At 37.5% G+C, this 16,369-nt stretch overlaps 1 protein-coding gene across 1 annotated transcript; it reads right to left on the minus strand.

The window, feature by feature from the left end:
• Window positions 1-14,668: 14,668 nt before the first annotated feature.
• Window positions 14,669-15,661, minus strand: LOC140006912 (uncharacterized). The gene is made up of 2 exons (XM_072049586.1): window positions 15,175-15,661; window positions 14,669-14,859 (listed from the first exon to the last, which is right to left on the minus strand). The coding sequence occupies exons 1-2, from the start codon at window positions 15,659-15,661 to the stop codon at window positions 14,669-14,671; spliced, it is 678 nt and encodes a 225-aa protein (XP_071905687.1).
• Window positions 15,662-16,369: the final 708 nt, after the last annotated feature.

Here is a 16,369-nt window from a genome sequence, read left to right on the forward strand (position 1 = left end):
TTCTGTCACACACACATTCCCTCTCGCTCCCTCTTATTCCCCTAGCCGTCAAAACTCTCTCCTGTTTCTTTCTTTTTTCCGTCCAAAACCTCTCCCTTCTTGCCATCACTCATCTCCTTTTTATAGCTCTAAAGACACCTAAACCTACATCTAATGGTGCTACTGAAATCATTTTTCCATGATGGTTTATGAACCCTTAGATGGGTTTTTGTCCTATGATGATCTTAGTGTAGGGATTAAAGCCAAGTGGTTAGGGAGAGAGTGATCAAACGGAGCCCAAAAAATGAAAGAAAAACCTGTGAAAGAAAAAAGAAAAAAACTGCAATTTTGCATCTGTGTTTTTACGGATGAAATGAGGAGAGGTTCGGATCCTATGCATCTCATGGTCCCTCTTTTCTTTTCTTTTTTTTTAATTAAATAACAATAAACTTGAATCTAAAAGAAATAAAATATATTTTTGTGAATGATTTTCTTTTTCGATAAATTCTATGCTAAAAAGACTTAAAAATAAAAGACTAAAAATAAATAAAAACTAACATGAAAAATAAAAATAGTAAATAAAACTACACTAAAAATTTGGTGTCTACATGAACCATGAGAAAATTAGTAAAGTTTGATCGATTTGAAAGATCTCGCTTGGCATATTCAAGTAGTATCGCCTTTCTAAATGATGAGCGGGTTTCGAATAGGGGGTGTAACGGTGAACGGGATTCGAGAAGCAAAGTGATGTTCTACGGACAAAATATACTTACCCGGGTGACGGAGTGTCATCACACGGAGGTATATGATCGAGACTCAACAAAGCAAGTGGAATCTAACTCTTGAGAGCTCCCGTATCCTTAATGAGTGTGTTTTATTTTAAATTGTGAATTACTTTAACGTTATAGCTTTATTTCTCGTATAAGTGGTTGTTATTCTTGGTTTTGGTGATCACAAAAGTTCTTTGAAATACAGTCCAAGAAAGTGAACACTTTGATCAGGCCTGATGGAACAAAGAAAGCATATGTTTGATTGACTCCAGACTACGATGCTTTGGATGTGGCAAACAAGATTGAAATAATATAAATGAATTTAGTCATTGTTTTGTTCCGATCAAAGATATTGTCTTTTAAGTGTGTCATTCTTGGCACTTTGAAATGTTTATCTAACCTTCTTCAAAAACAAGTGTTTTTGTCTATCCAAGAATCAGGTTCGAATATGTCATCAAAAGCAAAACAACCAAAATGTGAAGCAAAAACAGGACAATCAGGTCGGACGGCCGAAAGGAAACTGTCGGACGTCCGAAAGGATGAAGAACATCAGGAAGGAAGCACCGTCGGACGCTCACATAGAAGCATCGGACGTCCGGAAGGATCGGACGCTTGCCATCGGACGCTAACCAATCGCATCGGACGTCCGAAAAATTCCAAGATAACTTGCTAGCTCTCGGCCCAAGGTCGGACGCTGTGCTGTCGGACGACAAAGAACTTATCGGACGTCCGAACCTCAACTTGGCTATCATCGGACGATTGGTTCGGACGATGATTCGATCGTCGGACGTCCGACAGCCCCAACGGCTAGTTGACTCTTCAGCTGCCTTCTATCCGTTGGAAGCATTGATGAAGCCCATTTCTGGTTCTCTTTAAAATCAAACTGGTCTGAACGAAGTAGGAACTTTTGCACACTTTGTTTACAAGATCTAGTGAGATATTTTAGCTAGAAAATAGTCTCCAAAGCAGATTTGTTTTAAAGTGGTGTGAATTTCTGTTGAGCATTTCTTTTGTGGTTGAAAGGATCTTTAGTGTAGCTTTGTTGAGGGTTTTCTGAGTGATTGTAAAACTTCCTAGCTTGACTAAGTGAGGCTTAGGGCAAGGAGGAAGTGCTCCCTCCATTGTACATCTAGTTGATCTTCGTTCATCAAAGAGAAGTTGCTCTTCCTAGTGTTTGGTCTTCAAGTTTGGGTTAAGCTTGGTAGACACTTGGTTTGTCTCTCTATTTTACATTTCTGTTTAATAAAATATTCATTGCTTATCTATACTTGCTTCTCTGATCAATATTGCTATTGTCTTCTTATCTACTTGGTTGATCATTACTAAAAAGGAAGGTAAATTTTCATTAACGAAAAAGTGCATAAACTTGGTTAAGATTTTAATCAAACCAATTCACCCCCCCCTCTTGGTTGTCTGTGGGACTAACAGTGGTATTGCTACTTGAACTATGTGTTTGAATGCTTTTTTTGGCCTCACTGAGCGTTAGCTCATCCTATTCCATTTGTTATTCCTTAACAGGAGAGTGACGTGAAAGAAGTGGTTGGAAGAGACTAGTGAAGGCTAGTCTTTTGTATAGTTTGGTATTTTGTAACTGAGTTTTGGGGAACTGTAAGATTTGGAACTCGATGTAGTTGACTTGAGATTTGTATTCTTGGGTGTACTTGTGCAAATGAAATATTATAGTCGTGTTATTCTTTTGACCTATTTAGATGTAATCATTGAAAATTGATTTGTTTCTCATTTAAGGATTGCAGTGAGTTCCGACGAGAGTTGGGCAGGCGGTCCGCCGAACCCTTTGGTTCGCCTTAGGGGAGACTGGGTCGTCATATGTGTTATGTGCTATATGTGATTTATGTGTTTATTTGCTTTATTATGTTTTACATGATTTATTTGATTATAATAAATGTATGACGTCACCACACTAGTCCTACGCTAGTTGTAGCCCCTTTTTTCCGATTCCACACTAGTCCAACGCTAGTTGTGGCCCTTCTTTCCGATTTTTCATTAGTTCAATGCTAGTGAAAACTTGTAGACATGGGTTAGTCCAACACTAGACCCTTAGGGACCGTTCACACGTTAGATCATGTTTGTGTGACAAATCATTACATTTCATGCATATTTCCCCTTTTTAGGATCCTTATCACTTTTGCACGATATTTTTCTATGTATATCCCCTATCCCTATGTATAAAACATAACATTTAGATTTGTATCGCATTTAAGGAAAATTAGAATTAGGTTAGATCATTTTGCTTGCCTAGATTAGAAGAGTAACCCCTCGAATATGGGATATGGACGAGTATGGCTTTCTAACCTTAGCACGCTCGTATTCCCTTTATTAAAGGAAAAATTGAAATCACGAGTATTAGCTCCCCGTACTTGTTATGATGCATTCTTTTAGGTCATGTATATTCGTATGTCATTATTTTCTTTTCTTTTCTTTTCTTTTCTTTTCTTTCGAGTCTCATATTTTGCACATTTGTGACCTTTTCAAAGAATCATGTTTGGGCGTCGCAATTAATGCGATTGGCACCAACTAAAATTCGAAGAGACATATTGATCCTTCCGATAACCAATAGATTTAGGTTTTTGCATCCATATAGTGACATCCAAATGTGATAAACTCCTAAATTAAAATAAGAAAATTTTTTACTAAATCACGCAACTAGCCTTGGCTAGGTTGAAAGAGTGTTTTGGATTTTATCCTTGCCTTCCCTTTCTTCAAATGTGACTCTCGACCCTTTTTCTCTTGATTTTCGCAGATTTGGAGTCGTTTAAAAAGGATTTTCTCTACTTTTTCTTTAAAACGAAGGTGACTTGGTACAGCTTAACTCAATACCAAGTAGTGACTCCTATTTATATTAAAAACCCTTTTTAAACTATTATTTTTGGGTCAAAAATCATCGCACTTTAAGTCCGATTTAGGCCCATTCATTTTTCTAAAAAATTAAAAATCATTTTTCAATCAAAATTAAATCCAAGTTCATTTTCTAATTAAAAATTCATTTTTCTCAAAATTAGTCATCAAATTCATTAACACTTTATTTTTCATTTAAAAATGGGGCGCGACAAACGGGTTTGGATCAAGTAATGCAACGAAAAATTTGGTTCTTGAGAGCCATATGTATCCTTTTACCTGAACTACTCTGTTTAAACTGAGGTGTTTACATATATCTACATTTGATGCTTATATTTGATCGATTAAAATCGTAATTGTGTGATTCTTGACTGCGTGACCTTTGTGGTACCTTATTGGGCGAAAGCTCACTCTGTTACCTTTGTTTTCCTTACAGGGGATGAAATTTTTGGAGCGTGAATTTTGGGGAAAGAGTTGAGCTAGTTATAGTTTGTTTTAGTTAAGCTCCTCTGTATTAGTAAACTTTATATGTATTTGTATTAGTTTGGATGCTCTGACTTGTAATTTAAGTTGAATCGTTAGAGATTCCATTGTATATATTATGGATTGAGTAATTGAAGTTCAATTGCACGTTTAGGATGGTAAATTGTGAATTCTGGCTTAGTAGTCCTGCCAAGAGTTGGCCAGGCAGTTTGCTAACCCTTGGAGTACGCCCTAAGAGAAGGTGAGGCTGTCATAGATATCCTCTTGTTACATGAGATCAAACTCTTTATCTATACTGTTCTATACACAAAAAAGGATAAATTAACTAAGTAAACTATCCAATACTACCCTAAACTTAGAATTAAAAAACTGGGTAAGAACTACATTTTTGTGGTGTTTTCTTGCACCTCTTAATCTCTCCTAAAATCAAAGATACAAACTCTATTTAGAGAGAAATCTTCAAGCCCTTTTCTTGTATCTTTAATGTGAACATTGCTTCAATTACTCAAGAATTTTGGCTTCCAAGATAAAGCTCATCATTATAAAAGAAAATAAGGCCAAGAATTATTGCTAGAAACTCCACTTTATAACTACAAATCTTATATAAAATGTCCCTCAAAAGGTGTGAATGATGGAGTTGAAAGCAAATTGCACACGAGTTGAAATTGCAAAGTTTAACCAGAATTCCTCTAACAATCCCTCCTGACCGGATTCTAGGAGGGATTCATCCCTTGTTTTATCAAAAATTTCTGCTCAAATCCCTCCAAAAAAAAGCCGGATTCTCAAAGGGATTCGAACCAATTTTATTTTTGGACAAGTTTTGTTGTTTTCTTATTTTTGTGACTCGAACCACCTTTGAAACTTGTCATCCTTGCAAACTTTAGAACTTCAATCAACATAATGAAAGCTTATTTCTTGTCCAAAATGAAGTCCATTTCCAACTTCTACATAAACAACCAAAAACATGTGATTAAAAGGGGCAAAAATCTCATCTATGTACTAAGTAGCATTTGGAATTAATTCTAGCCAAAATGGACCATTTTCTTCTTGTAAAATATCATTCAATTATAGTACAAAATAGCCACTTATCACCTTTAGCATGACATGAAATTAGACCAAAATTAGCATAACCATGAAAGAAATACTTAGGCTTACAAACAAGTAAATTTTCTAAAATAACTAGATCAAGTTGACTTGTCACACAACTTGCATGGATACCCTATATATCAGACTAAGGAATGTTAGGCTAATAAATGACCTTAAACTGTGAGGACCCGAAAATTTTCTTATTTTTATAGAATATTATTGGGTTATTTAAATAATTATTCACTTATTTTCTCTGAATTATTTATTTTGACCATTTTAAATCCATTTATACGGAACGATGCCTCTTTTATACTTTTAAAGCGTTTTGTTGCAAAAATTCACCTTTCACAATTTCGTTTCGTTCGGAACAATGAGTACACGTTTTCGAGGCTATACTTGGATCGAGAGTGTATTAATATTGGAGAATTAAGAATGATCAATAGTAGATTAAGAAAGGTTAATTGAGGAATTAATATTAGACTCATGTGAGGACTTGCAAGTTTATTTATTTTAAATGCCTATTACTAGCTCATTTAATTATTTATTTGGCCATTTATTCCAAATATTTTATTCTGACTTTTATTACTCCAATTACATGGAATTATGGCTCAAGTGTATTTTTAAATGACTTGATTCCAAAATTTAATTTTTCGAAAGCTCGTTTAGTGAGAATAGTGAATACGCGTTCGGAGATTATAGCTGATTTGGGAGTACAATGAGCTTGGAAAAATTAGAGACTTGCACGATGGTCTTAAAATAGGTATTTTTTATATTTAAGTGTTCAAATGTTAGTTAGTTATTCTATCATTCTAAGAATTTCTTGAAAGTTTCACTTTATCGCGCTTAAGTTGGAGATACGCGTTTTCGCACGCGCGATTTAATTAAGGGACTTTAGACCCTTATTTTGGGACAAGTAAGAGTGGATTATATTTACATGAATATAAGTGCATTAGAGATTTAGTGCACTAGTGAAATAAACTCGAGAGGAATCGAGCACAAAACGCGCACTTATACGCGCGAGGAGGAGTTGACTTTGGACAATTGTGGACCACGCATTTAAAGCTTCTCAAGGAAGCTTCATTTGATCACACACACTCTCTCTCTTCTCCCTCATTTGGCCGGCCACCCCAAGAGCAAAGAACCAAACTTGCTTCATCAATTTCTACTCCATTTCTTGCACCAAATCTCAACCATTTCACACCAAAATTGAACACCACTTAGCTTAATACTTGGAGAGTCCATCTAGCTAAGAAAAAGAGCTGCATTCCATGGATTTCTTGGACCAAGAAAGGACCAAAAATTCTACTTTGGAACCTCAAAACAAGTAAGTGATGATCAAACCTTGGAAACTTGATTTATGGAAGTTCTAGTGCACATCTAAGCTCTTGCATGCATGTGGGTAGCTTGTTTATGTTGAAAAATTGTTGTGTGGGCTCTATGAACTCCCACTTTGATTGGATGGACTGATTTGGTGAATGATGATGAAATTAATGTTGGTTTAGTGCTTATATTAGTGGAATAATGTTGGGTTGTTGATAGAAACTCAAGGATGGTGCAATGATCAAAAGTGACCATTTTACCCCTGCCATGTTTGTGACCTTTGGTACGAATTTTTGAGATTATAATGTATACATGTTATATGGATGGTGTAGAAAGTTTCATTGAAAAATAACATGATTTGGTTGGTCAAATGTGTTGATTTCCAAAGTTTGGCAGAACTGAAAAATTTTCCAGAATTGCCCAGGCAGTCATCTTGTTTTGGTTATAACATTTTACTCTGATGTCGAAATTGAGTGTCGTTTGTGGCATTGGAAACTAGACATTTCCAGCTTTCTATTGGTATAAAATTCATATCTTGGTTCCACTTGAGTGAGCCAAACCATTCATTTAAAAATTACTGTCCTGTTTCGTAGTTCACTAGAAGGTAGAATATGAACTGTAATTTGATGCTCAAATATGGACTAGTTCTGGACAGATTTTGAAAATGGTTTCTTCTGAGAAATTATATATTTATGAATTTGGTTTCCAATGCCACCAACCACGTCCAATTCTGAGTTGAATTGAGTGATTTGTGGCCGTATTCCGAAACTGACTTCTTGAAGGAAAACCCTTCTTTTGGGCAGAATTGTTACTAAACTCGATTGAGACTTGTTAATTCGAGATTCTTGGTGTTAATCACCTACCAAACCTATCTTGGAATGTTTATTAAACCTTTTCTACACCAATGAACCATGTTTGAGGAAATTTCCTTGACCAAATGCTTGAAAACGGAAAAACGAAAGTCCAAGGCAGATTTGCCTTGGAACTTCTTGGAAATTTAGTGGTTTTATTAACAGACTTCCTATGCGTATTTTTCTATGAAATTTTACAGAGGAATTGCCCTTATATGTTAGTGTAATACTACTAATTTTGGGGCTATTCTGAGGCCGTTTCATTGCTCAACTAGACTTCCAAAATTCATGGTTTGAATTTGGAAAACCCTTGCTTAACAAGGAAATTTGGGTAACTTTGAGCTACCATATCTTGGTGCTCAAAACATCAATTCTCATTTTGCTTGTTCCATTTTAAACTTGGATGACAACTCTAATAGAGTTCCAAATTTCAAAAGCTAGTTCAAATTGAGTGAATTTTACCGAATTTTCAAAGTTGACCGAAAACCAACTTAATTCTGTCTTGATAACTCGAGACAGTGATTTCGAGCCAATTTTTGAACATCTTCCACTTGGATTCATGGAAAGGTGTCTGCTAGAAACTTTTTGTACTTTGAAAGATGTTTCCAACGGTACTAAATTTTCCAATTTTTGACAATCAGGGAGTGAGTTATGATTTTTCAAAATTGCACCAAGAATAAAAAAATTGTGACCATTTGAAAGAAATCTGCACGGGAAACTATTCACCAGAATCCGGCCTTGAATCTAGCCAGTTCTTGGCTGGATAGTCCCCCGGATTGGTGTTGGAATTAAAAAAATAAAGGGGCTTGGTCACTGCCTCCAATCCAGCCAGGAGTCCGGCCGGATATTCGGCCAGAACCCGGCCAGATTGTGACGTGGCCTGTCCTTTTCCGACTTCGGTCGTTCGTTTTGAGATCTATTTGCACGTACTTGTTCCCATCCAATAATTTTAAGGATAATAATCCATTTTTACTCGAGTCTTGTAACTCTTTTGAGTCTCGATTTTCAAAAAGAAACCTAGGCTCGATTTTCGAGATATTTTCTAGATCATACTCGTGTGCAACCTTCCTCATTGTTTGGGAATTATCAATAATAGTCTATTGTTAATTGCTCAGGCACAGAAGAGGAACTTCAAACGGATCCCACGTTGGACGCTTGAACTTCGAGTGCCATTTCTCCTGTTTACTTGGTGAGTGTAAGTGTATGATTACTTGAACTCCTGTGAACTTGATACATGCTTACCTGTAACCAATGATCAAAGATTTTGAAAATGGAGTCCAGTGTGTACTTTATCACACTCGTTCTCATTTGAAACAAATAATTCTTGATCAACTTGCTTGGCATGAAATGAATGACCTGCTTGACATGACATGAATGCTTGAATATATCAAATGCTTGCTTGACTTGAAATAGTATGCTATGGCTGCATACGTCGCTGGAGTGAATCTCCTCGCCACATACATGTACATAGGGGACGCCCAAACTCATAGGCCGACCTTGGGACTCGAGCCGACATGGGCTTGGTCGGGAACCTCGGTGAGCCATGAGATTCACATGATAAGCTTGATCTTTTGGAGAGATCTTGCTTAACATACTCGAACAGTATCGCCTCAAACAAATGACAAGCGGGCCCGATACAGGGGTATCTAAGGTGAAAGGGGACATGATAAGTGAAGTTCTACGGACTAAATCTACCCGATTGACGGAGTGTCAACTCGTGGAGGTTCGTGATCGTGCAAGTGGAAAATAACTCCTGAGAGCTCCTATATCCTTGAATTGTTTCTGTTTAATTTTCTCGCTTGAATTGTTATTTATTGAAATATTATTGTTCTACTTGTTAAATTGGGATTGTTACTTGGACTATGTGCTTGCATGTGTGTTCTTGGCCTCACGAGCGTTTTGCTCACCCTGTAGATTTGTTTTCCTTAATAGGATGGGACATGGAGTGAACTTGGAGAAACCCCCCTGGCTACATTTTGCATTTGGGATTCGATTGTCTTTTGGCTAGACCTTTCATTGGTTGTATTTTTGAGAATTTAATGTACGATTGGGACATTTGATATATCTTTTGGGATTTCAATATAAGGATTCGATGAATGTCTAGTTTTGTAAGTTCGAAGGTTTTTCCGCCCCTTCTTACTTTATCCAATTGTGTTAAGTTTGATTGGAATTCGCTTGAGTCCTGACGAGAGTTGGGCAGGCGTCCCACGGATACCCTTTGGTTCGCCTTCGGGTGAAGTGGGGGCGTCACATAAACACAATTCCTATCAACTCAAAATCTATAAAGACAACACAAGGACAAGTATTACCAATGTGACGCCCCCACTTCTCCCTAAGGCGAACCAAAGGGTATCCGCGGAGAGCCTGTTCAGCTCTCATCAGGACTCAAGCAATTTTTGTTCAAGCTTATATCGGAACTAGTCTCAACAACCACATAATATAAATACAATTAGTGCGGAAGCTTTCAAGCTTAACAATATTTAACAATTATCCAATCCTTACATCGGGTTTCAATAATACAACCCAAAATATACAATAGCCACAATGTCTACTCAATATCATTGGAACCCTATTACAAAAGTACAAAAGGGGATTCCCTCCGAGTCTCATTCCAAGCCCAATCCTGCTAAGGAAAACAAATCTAAAGGGTGAGCAAAACGCTCGTGATGCCAAGAGCACACATGCAAGCACATTGTTCAAGTAACAATCCAATTTACAAGTCGAGCAATAATATTTCAATAATTAATAATTCACTGAAAAAGTAAACAAAAACAATTCAAGGATACTGGAGCTCTCAGGAGTTATATTTCACTTGCACGAGTAATAACCTCCACGAATTGACACTCCGTCAATCGGGTAAGTTTAGTCTGTAGAACTCCACTTAACCTGCCCCCTTTCACCTTACATACCCCTGTATCGAGCCCCCCTGTCGTTTATTTAAGGCGATACTACTCGAGTATGCCAAGCGAGATCTCTTACTAGATCAAGCTTTCATTATTCCCTATGGTTTACCAAGGAGCCCGACCAAACCCATGCCGGCTCGAGTACAAGGATGACCAATGAGGTTTAGGCATCCCCATGTATTTTTGAGTGCCGAGGAAATTCACTCCAACGACGTATGCAGCCATAGCATACCATATCAAGTCATTCAAGCATGTGGTATATTCAAGCAATCGAGATATGGAAGTATTCAAGTTCGAGTTATTCATTTCAAGCGAGAACGAGTGCGATAAAGTATACACTCGTCTCAAGTTTCAAAATCTAAAGTATCAATAACAAGTAAACATGTATCGAGTTCACAGGAGTTCAAGTAACACATACTTGACACTTACCAAGTAAACAAGAAGAAACGGCACTCGAAGTTCAAGCGTCCACCGTGGGATTCTCTTGAGATTCCTCTTGTGTGTCTGAGCAATTAATGATGGCTATTACGGATAATTCCAAATGATAAGGAAGGTCGTACACTAGTACGATATTAGAATATATCTCAAAAATGAGCCTTGGTTTCTTTTGAAAATTGAGACTCAATAGGGTCACAAAACTCGAGTAGAACGGATCATTATCCTTAAATTCATTGGATAGGAACAAGTACACGTTAAATAATATTTTCGAAACGAACGACCGAAATTGGAACAGGACAGGTGACGTCACAATCCGGCCAGGTTCTGGTCGGATATCTGGCCGGATTCCTGGCAGAGACCAACTTCCTTTTTTTTTGAATTCCAACACCAATCCTGCGGACTATCCGGCCAATAACTGGCCGGATTCAAGGCCGGATTTTGGTGAACAGTTTCCCGCACGGATTTCTTTCAAATAGCCAAAATTTTTATTTTTGGTGCAATCTTTGAAAAATCATAACTCACTCCTGGAATGTCCAAAATTGGAAAACTTGGTACTGTTGGAATCATCTTTCAAAGACTGAAAGTTTCTAGAAGACCTCTTTCCATGAATCCAAGTAGAAGATATTCAAAAATTGGCTCGAAATCACTATCTTGAGTTATCAAGACGGAATTAAGTTGATTTTCTGCCAACTTTGAAAATTTGATAAAATTCACTCAATTAGAACTAGTCTTTGAAATTTGGAACTCTATTAGAGTTGTAATCCAAGTTTAAAATGGAACAAGTAAAATGAGAATTAAAGTTTTGAGCACCAAGATACGATAGCTCAAAGTTACCCAAATTTCCTTGTTAAACAAGGGTTTTTCAAATTCAAATCATGAATTTTGGAAGTTTAGTTGAGCAATGAAACGGCCTAGGAATAGCACCAAAATTAGCAGTATTACACTACCATATAAGGGCAACTCCTTTGTAAAATTTCATAGAAAAATACACATGGGAAGCCGGTTAACCAAACCACTAAAGTCCCAAGGAGTTCCAAGGTAAATCTGCCTTGGAGTTCTGTTTTTTCGTTTTCAAGCATTTGGCCAAGGAAATTTCCTCAAACATGGTTCATTGGAGTAGACAAGATCTAATAAACATTCTAAAATAGGTTCGGTAGGTAATTACACCAAGAATTTTGAGTACAAGTCCCAAACCAAGATTAGTTAAGGATTTAGCTCCAAAATGAGGAATTTCCTCACCGAGTCAGTTTCAAACTTTGGCTTTAAATGTGTAGTCCACAATTGTCCAAAAGTCAACTCTTCAATAGTGCGCGTTCACGCGTATTTTGTGCTCGATTCCTCTCGAGTTTATTTCACTAGTGCACTAAACCTCTAATGCACTTGTACTCTTACTTGTCCCAAAATAAGGGTCTAAAGTCCCTTAATTAAATCACGCATGTGAAAACGCGTATTTCCAATTTAAGCGCGATAAAACGAAACTTTCAAGAAATTCTTATAACGGTAATACTAATAACTATCACTTTAGTACTTAAACATAAAAATACTTATTTTAACGCTTATGTGTAAGTCTCTAATTTTTCAAACTTATTGTATTTCCAAATCAACTAAAATCCCCAATCGCATATTCACTATTCTCACTTAACGAGCTTTCAAAAATTAAATTTTGAGACAAGTCACTGTAAAAAATATAATTAAACCATAGATCCATATAATTGGGTCTTAAGAGACTAGAAAATATTATTCGGAGTAAATGGCATGTAAATAAATAAATAAGCTTGAAATGGAATTTAAAATAATAAATTTTCCAGTCCTCACATCCTCTCTCCCTTAAGAAAATTTCGTCCTCGAAATTTACCTTGATTGGTGAATAGGTCTGGATACATTTCTCGAATTGCTTCTTCGATTTCCCAAGTCACTTCCTCTAGCCCATGGTTCCTCCAAAAAACTTTCACCAACGGTATCTGTTTATTTCTCAACTCTTTCACTTTCCCATCCAGAAGCTTAACCGGTTTCTCCTCATAGGTCAATGTCTCATCAATCTCGATACTTTCCGGTTGTAAGACATGTGAAGGGTTTGGATGATACTTCTTAAGTATGGACACATGGAATACATTATGGATTCGAGATAAACTTGGTGGCAACTCCAACTTGTATGTCACATTCCCCACACGCTGGATAATCTTATAAGGCCCTACAAATCTCGGTTGTAATTTCTTTCCTTTCCCAGACATCAAACTTGCTTTCAGAGGCGTAATCTTGAGAAACACTAGATCTCCAACAGTAAATTCTAGATCCTTTCTCCGATTATCGGCATAGCTCTTTTGACGGCTCTGGGCGGTTTGGATCCTCTGACATATCAACTTTACCTTTTCATTAGCTTCCTCAATCCAAGATACTGTAGTCGGATCTAAGATCTTTCTTTCACTATTTCATCCCAACAAATTGGAGACCTACACTTCCGACCATAAAGGGTTTCATACGGAGCCATTTGTATAGAAGAATAGAAACTATTGTTATAAGCAAATTCCACCAAGGTTAAATATTTACTCCAACTTTCTCCAAAATCTAGAACACAGGTCCTCAACATGTCCTCTTGAGTCTGAATTGTCCTCTCAGATTGCCCGTCGGTCTGAGGATGATAAGTAGTACTAAAGTTCAGTTTTGTCCCCAACATCTCTTGCATCTTTTGCCAGAATTTCGAAACAAACCTTGGGTCTCTGTCAGACACAATACTCACGGGAATTCCATGTAATCTGATGATCTCATCCATGTACATCTTGGCTAATTTTTCTAATGGGTATTTCATATTAATCGGCAGAAAGTGAACCGACTTGGTCAGTCTATCCACTACCACCCAAATAGCATCATGGCCCCTTTGTGTCCTTGGTAATCCGGATACAAAATTCATAGTGATATTCTACCATTTCCACTCAGGTATTTCTAAAGGTTTCAAAAGTCCTGATGGTTTCTAATGTTCGGTTTTAACTTGTTGACAAACCAAACAGGTCTGGACAAATTGGGCAATCTCCTTTTTCATATTCTCCCACCAATAGTGACTCTTCAAATCTTGGTACATCTTATTCCCTCAAGGGTGTACCGTAAACTTCGATCGGTGTGCCTCTTCTAAAATTTCCTTCTTAAGTCCTTCATCCTTTGGCACTACTATCTAATTCCGAAACCTCAATACACCATTTGATCCCAAGTTAAAATCTGACTTATCTCCCCTTTTAACTTTTTCCAACCATTTTCGCACTTCAGTGTCCTATTCTTGAGATCCCTTGATACACTCCAACAAAGCAAAATTCACTACAATATTCCCCAAAATGACCTTCCTCAATTTCAATCGAGAATTCTAATAACTGATTTCTTCCAACAAGTGTAGTTCCTTAATCATCAATCCAGCCATTTGTACTTGACGGCTCAAAGCATCAGCCACTAAATTGGCCTTCCCGGGATGGTGCTTAATCGTACAATCATAATCTTCCAGAAATTCCATCCATCTACGTTGCCTCAAATTTAGTTCCTTTTGTGAGAATATATACTTAAGGCTCTTATGATCAGTAAAAACCTCAAATGTCACTCCATATAGATAGTGTTTCCATTTTTTTAAAGCAAATACCACTGTTGCCAACTCCAAGTCATGAGTCTGATAATTCCCTTCATGTGGTTTCAATTTTGTAGACGCATACGCTATCACTTTATCATTTTGCATCAAAACACATCCCAATCCTTCCTTAAAGGCGTCGGTGTAAACCATGAAACTATCATTTCCATTGGGTAGAGCTAACACTAGGGCTCTGGTCAAGCGTCTTTTTAATTCCTGGAAACTCTCTGAGCACTTAAGACTCCAAATAAATTTTTCACTTTTCTTGGTCAACTCAGTCATGGGTCCAGCAATTCTAGAAAAATCTTGGATAAATCTCCGGTAATACCCTGCTAATCCAATAAAACTCCGAACCTCAGTAGGGTTTTTCGGTCGTTTCTATTTCGAAACAGCTTCAACTTTAACTGGATCTACTTTAATCCCATCCTTAGAAATTATGTGTCCCAAGAAAGTCACTTCCCTCAACCAGAATTCACATTTGCTGAACTTAGCATATAACTGGTGTTCCCTCAAAATCTGTAAGACAATTCTCAAATGCTTCTCATGGTCTTTTACATTCTTAGAATACACTAAAATGTCATCAATGAAGACCACCACAAATTAATCTAAATAAGGCTTAAAAACCCTATGCATTAGATCCATGAAAGTAGCAGGTGCATTTGTTAATCCAAATGGTATCACGGAAAATTCAAAGTGTTCATACCTCGAGTTTAAGGCAGTCTTGGGTATATCCTTCTCCAAAATCCTCAATTGATAATAACCCTGTTTCAAATCCAATTTCGAGAATACTATCGCCCCTTGCAATTGGTCAAATAACTCATCAATGTGGAGCAATAGGTACTTATTCTTGATCGTAACATCATTCAAGCCTCTATAGTCTATACACAGTTTCAAACTCCCGTTCTTCTTCTTAAAAAACAGAACTGGGGCTCCCCATGGCGAATCACTTTCCCGTATAAAATCCCGTTCTAACAAGTCCTGCAGTTGCATTTTCAACTCTTTCAACTCAGCTGGTGCCATCCGATATGGTGTCTTAGAGATTGGTACTACTCCCGGAATCACATCAATCTTAAAAGCTATATCCCGTTCCGGGGGTAAAAACTCTAATTCTTCAGGAAATACATCTGGAAAGTCTTTCACTATAAGCATGTCCTCCAAATTCACCTTATCACCAAGAGTGTTGATTAGAAAGGCCAAGTAGCCTTGGGGTCCCTTACTTAATAATTTTCTAATCCGAATCCCTGATATAAGTGCAGACGAAGCCAATTTACCCCTTACATCCAACTTCAGGGTTGCCTTCCCTGGAATGCACAATTCTACAATATTTATTCGGCAGTTCAACTGGACATTATAACGGGCTAGCCAATCCATTCCTAAAATCACATCATATCCCTTAATTGCAAAACTTATCAGGTCGGCCAACAATTTTCGTTCCCCAACACAGATTTCGTAATTTCTATACACTAGGCTAGCAATTAAACTTTGATCTCCAGTAGGTGTTTTAACTTCCAAGTCATACGGTAACTTAATTGGCTTCAAGTCTATTCCACTCATGAAGTTAGGGTTTACAAAAGAATGTGTTGCACCCGGATCAATTAAAACCCTAGCTAAACAATGAAAGATTGGAATTGTACCTTCAACCACTTCAATCGCCTCAGGAGCCTGTTGATAGTCCAGTGCAAAAACCCTAGCCGGCACTTTCGGTCGACTTCCTCCAGCACTGACCTGCTTAGAAGTTGACTTTTCTGGCCTCTGGGTGTTACTTCCTATTTTTGATGATTTTGGACAATTTACGACATGATGTTCGGCACTACCACAAAACAAACACTTCCCCAACTTTCTCCAGCAGTCGTTCTCGGAGTGGTTGGATTTACCACAGTACCCACAAGTAACTTGAGGGGTCACCGCCGAACCAGTAGATGGCGCTCCCCTAGCTTGGGTCGGCCCACTACGACCTCCTCTAGATAGAGCTCCCCTTGAAACTCCAGCAGTCCTTATTCCTCCCGCTCCTCTTCCTATTTTGGAAGGTTGTGTATTCTTACTGGTCTGCCCAGAAGTATGGCTAGAAAAATTCCTTTT

Source organism: Coffea arabica, chromosome 5e (genome assembly GCF_036785885.1).
Source record: "Coffea arabica cultivar ET-39 chromosome 5e, Coffea Arabica ET-39 HiFi, whole genome shotgun sequence".
Lineage (NCBI taxonomy): Eukaryota > Viridiplantae > Streptophyta > Magnoliopsida > Gentianales > Rubiaceae > Coffea > Coffea arabica.

Bases quoted from the DNA above. Each gene is read 5' to 3' on its own strand.
- LOC140006912 (XM_072049586.1), bottom strand. From the start codon at position 15,661: ATGGATTGGCTAGCCCGTTATAATGTCCAGTTGAACTGCCGAATAAAT. The intron at 14,860-15,174 runs GTATAGACTATA...ATGACATTTTAG, and splicing joins GAACGGGAGTTTGAAACTGT to TGTATTCTAAGAATGTAAAA.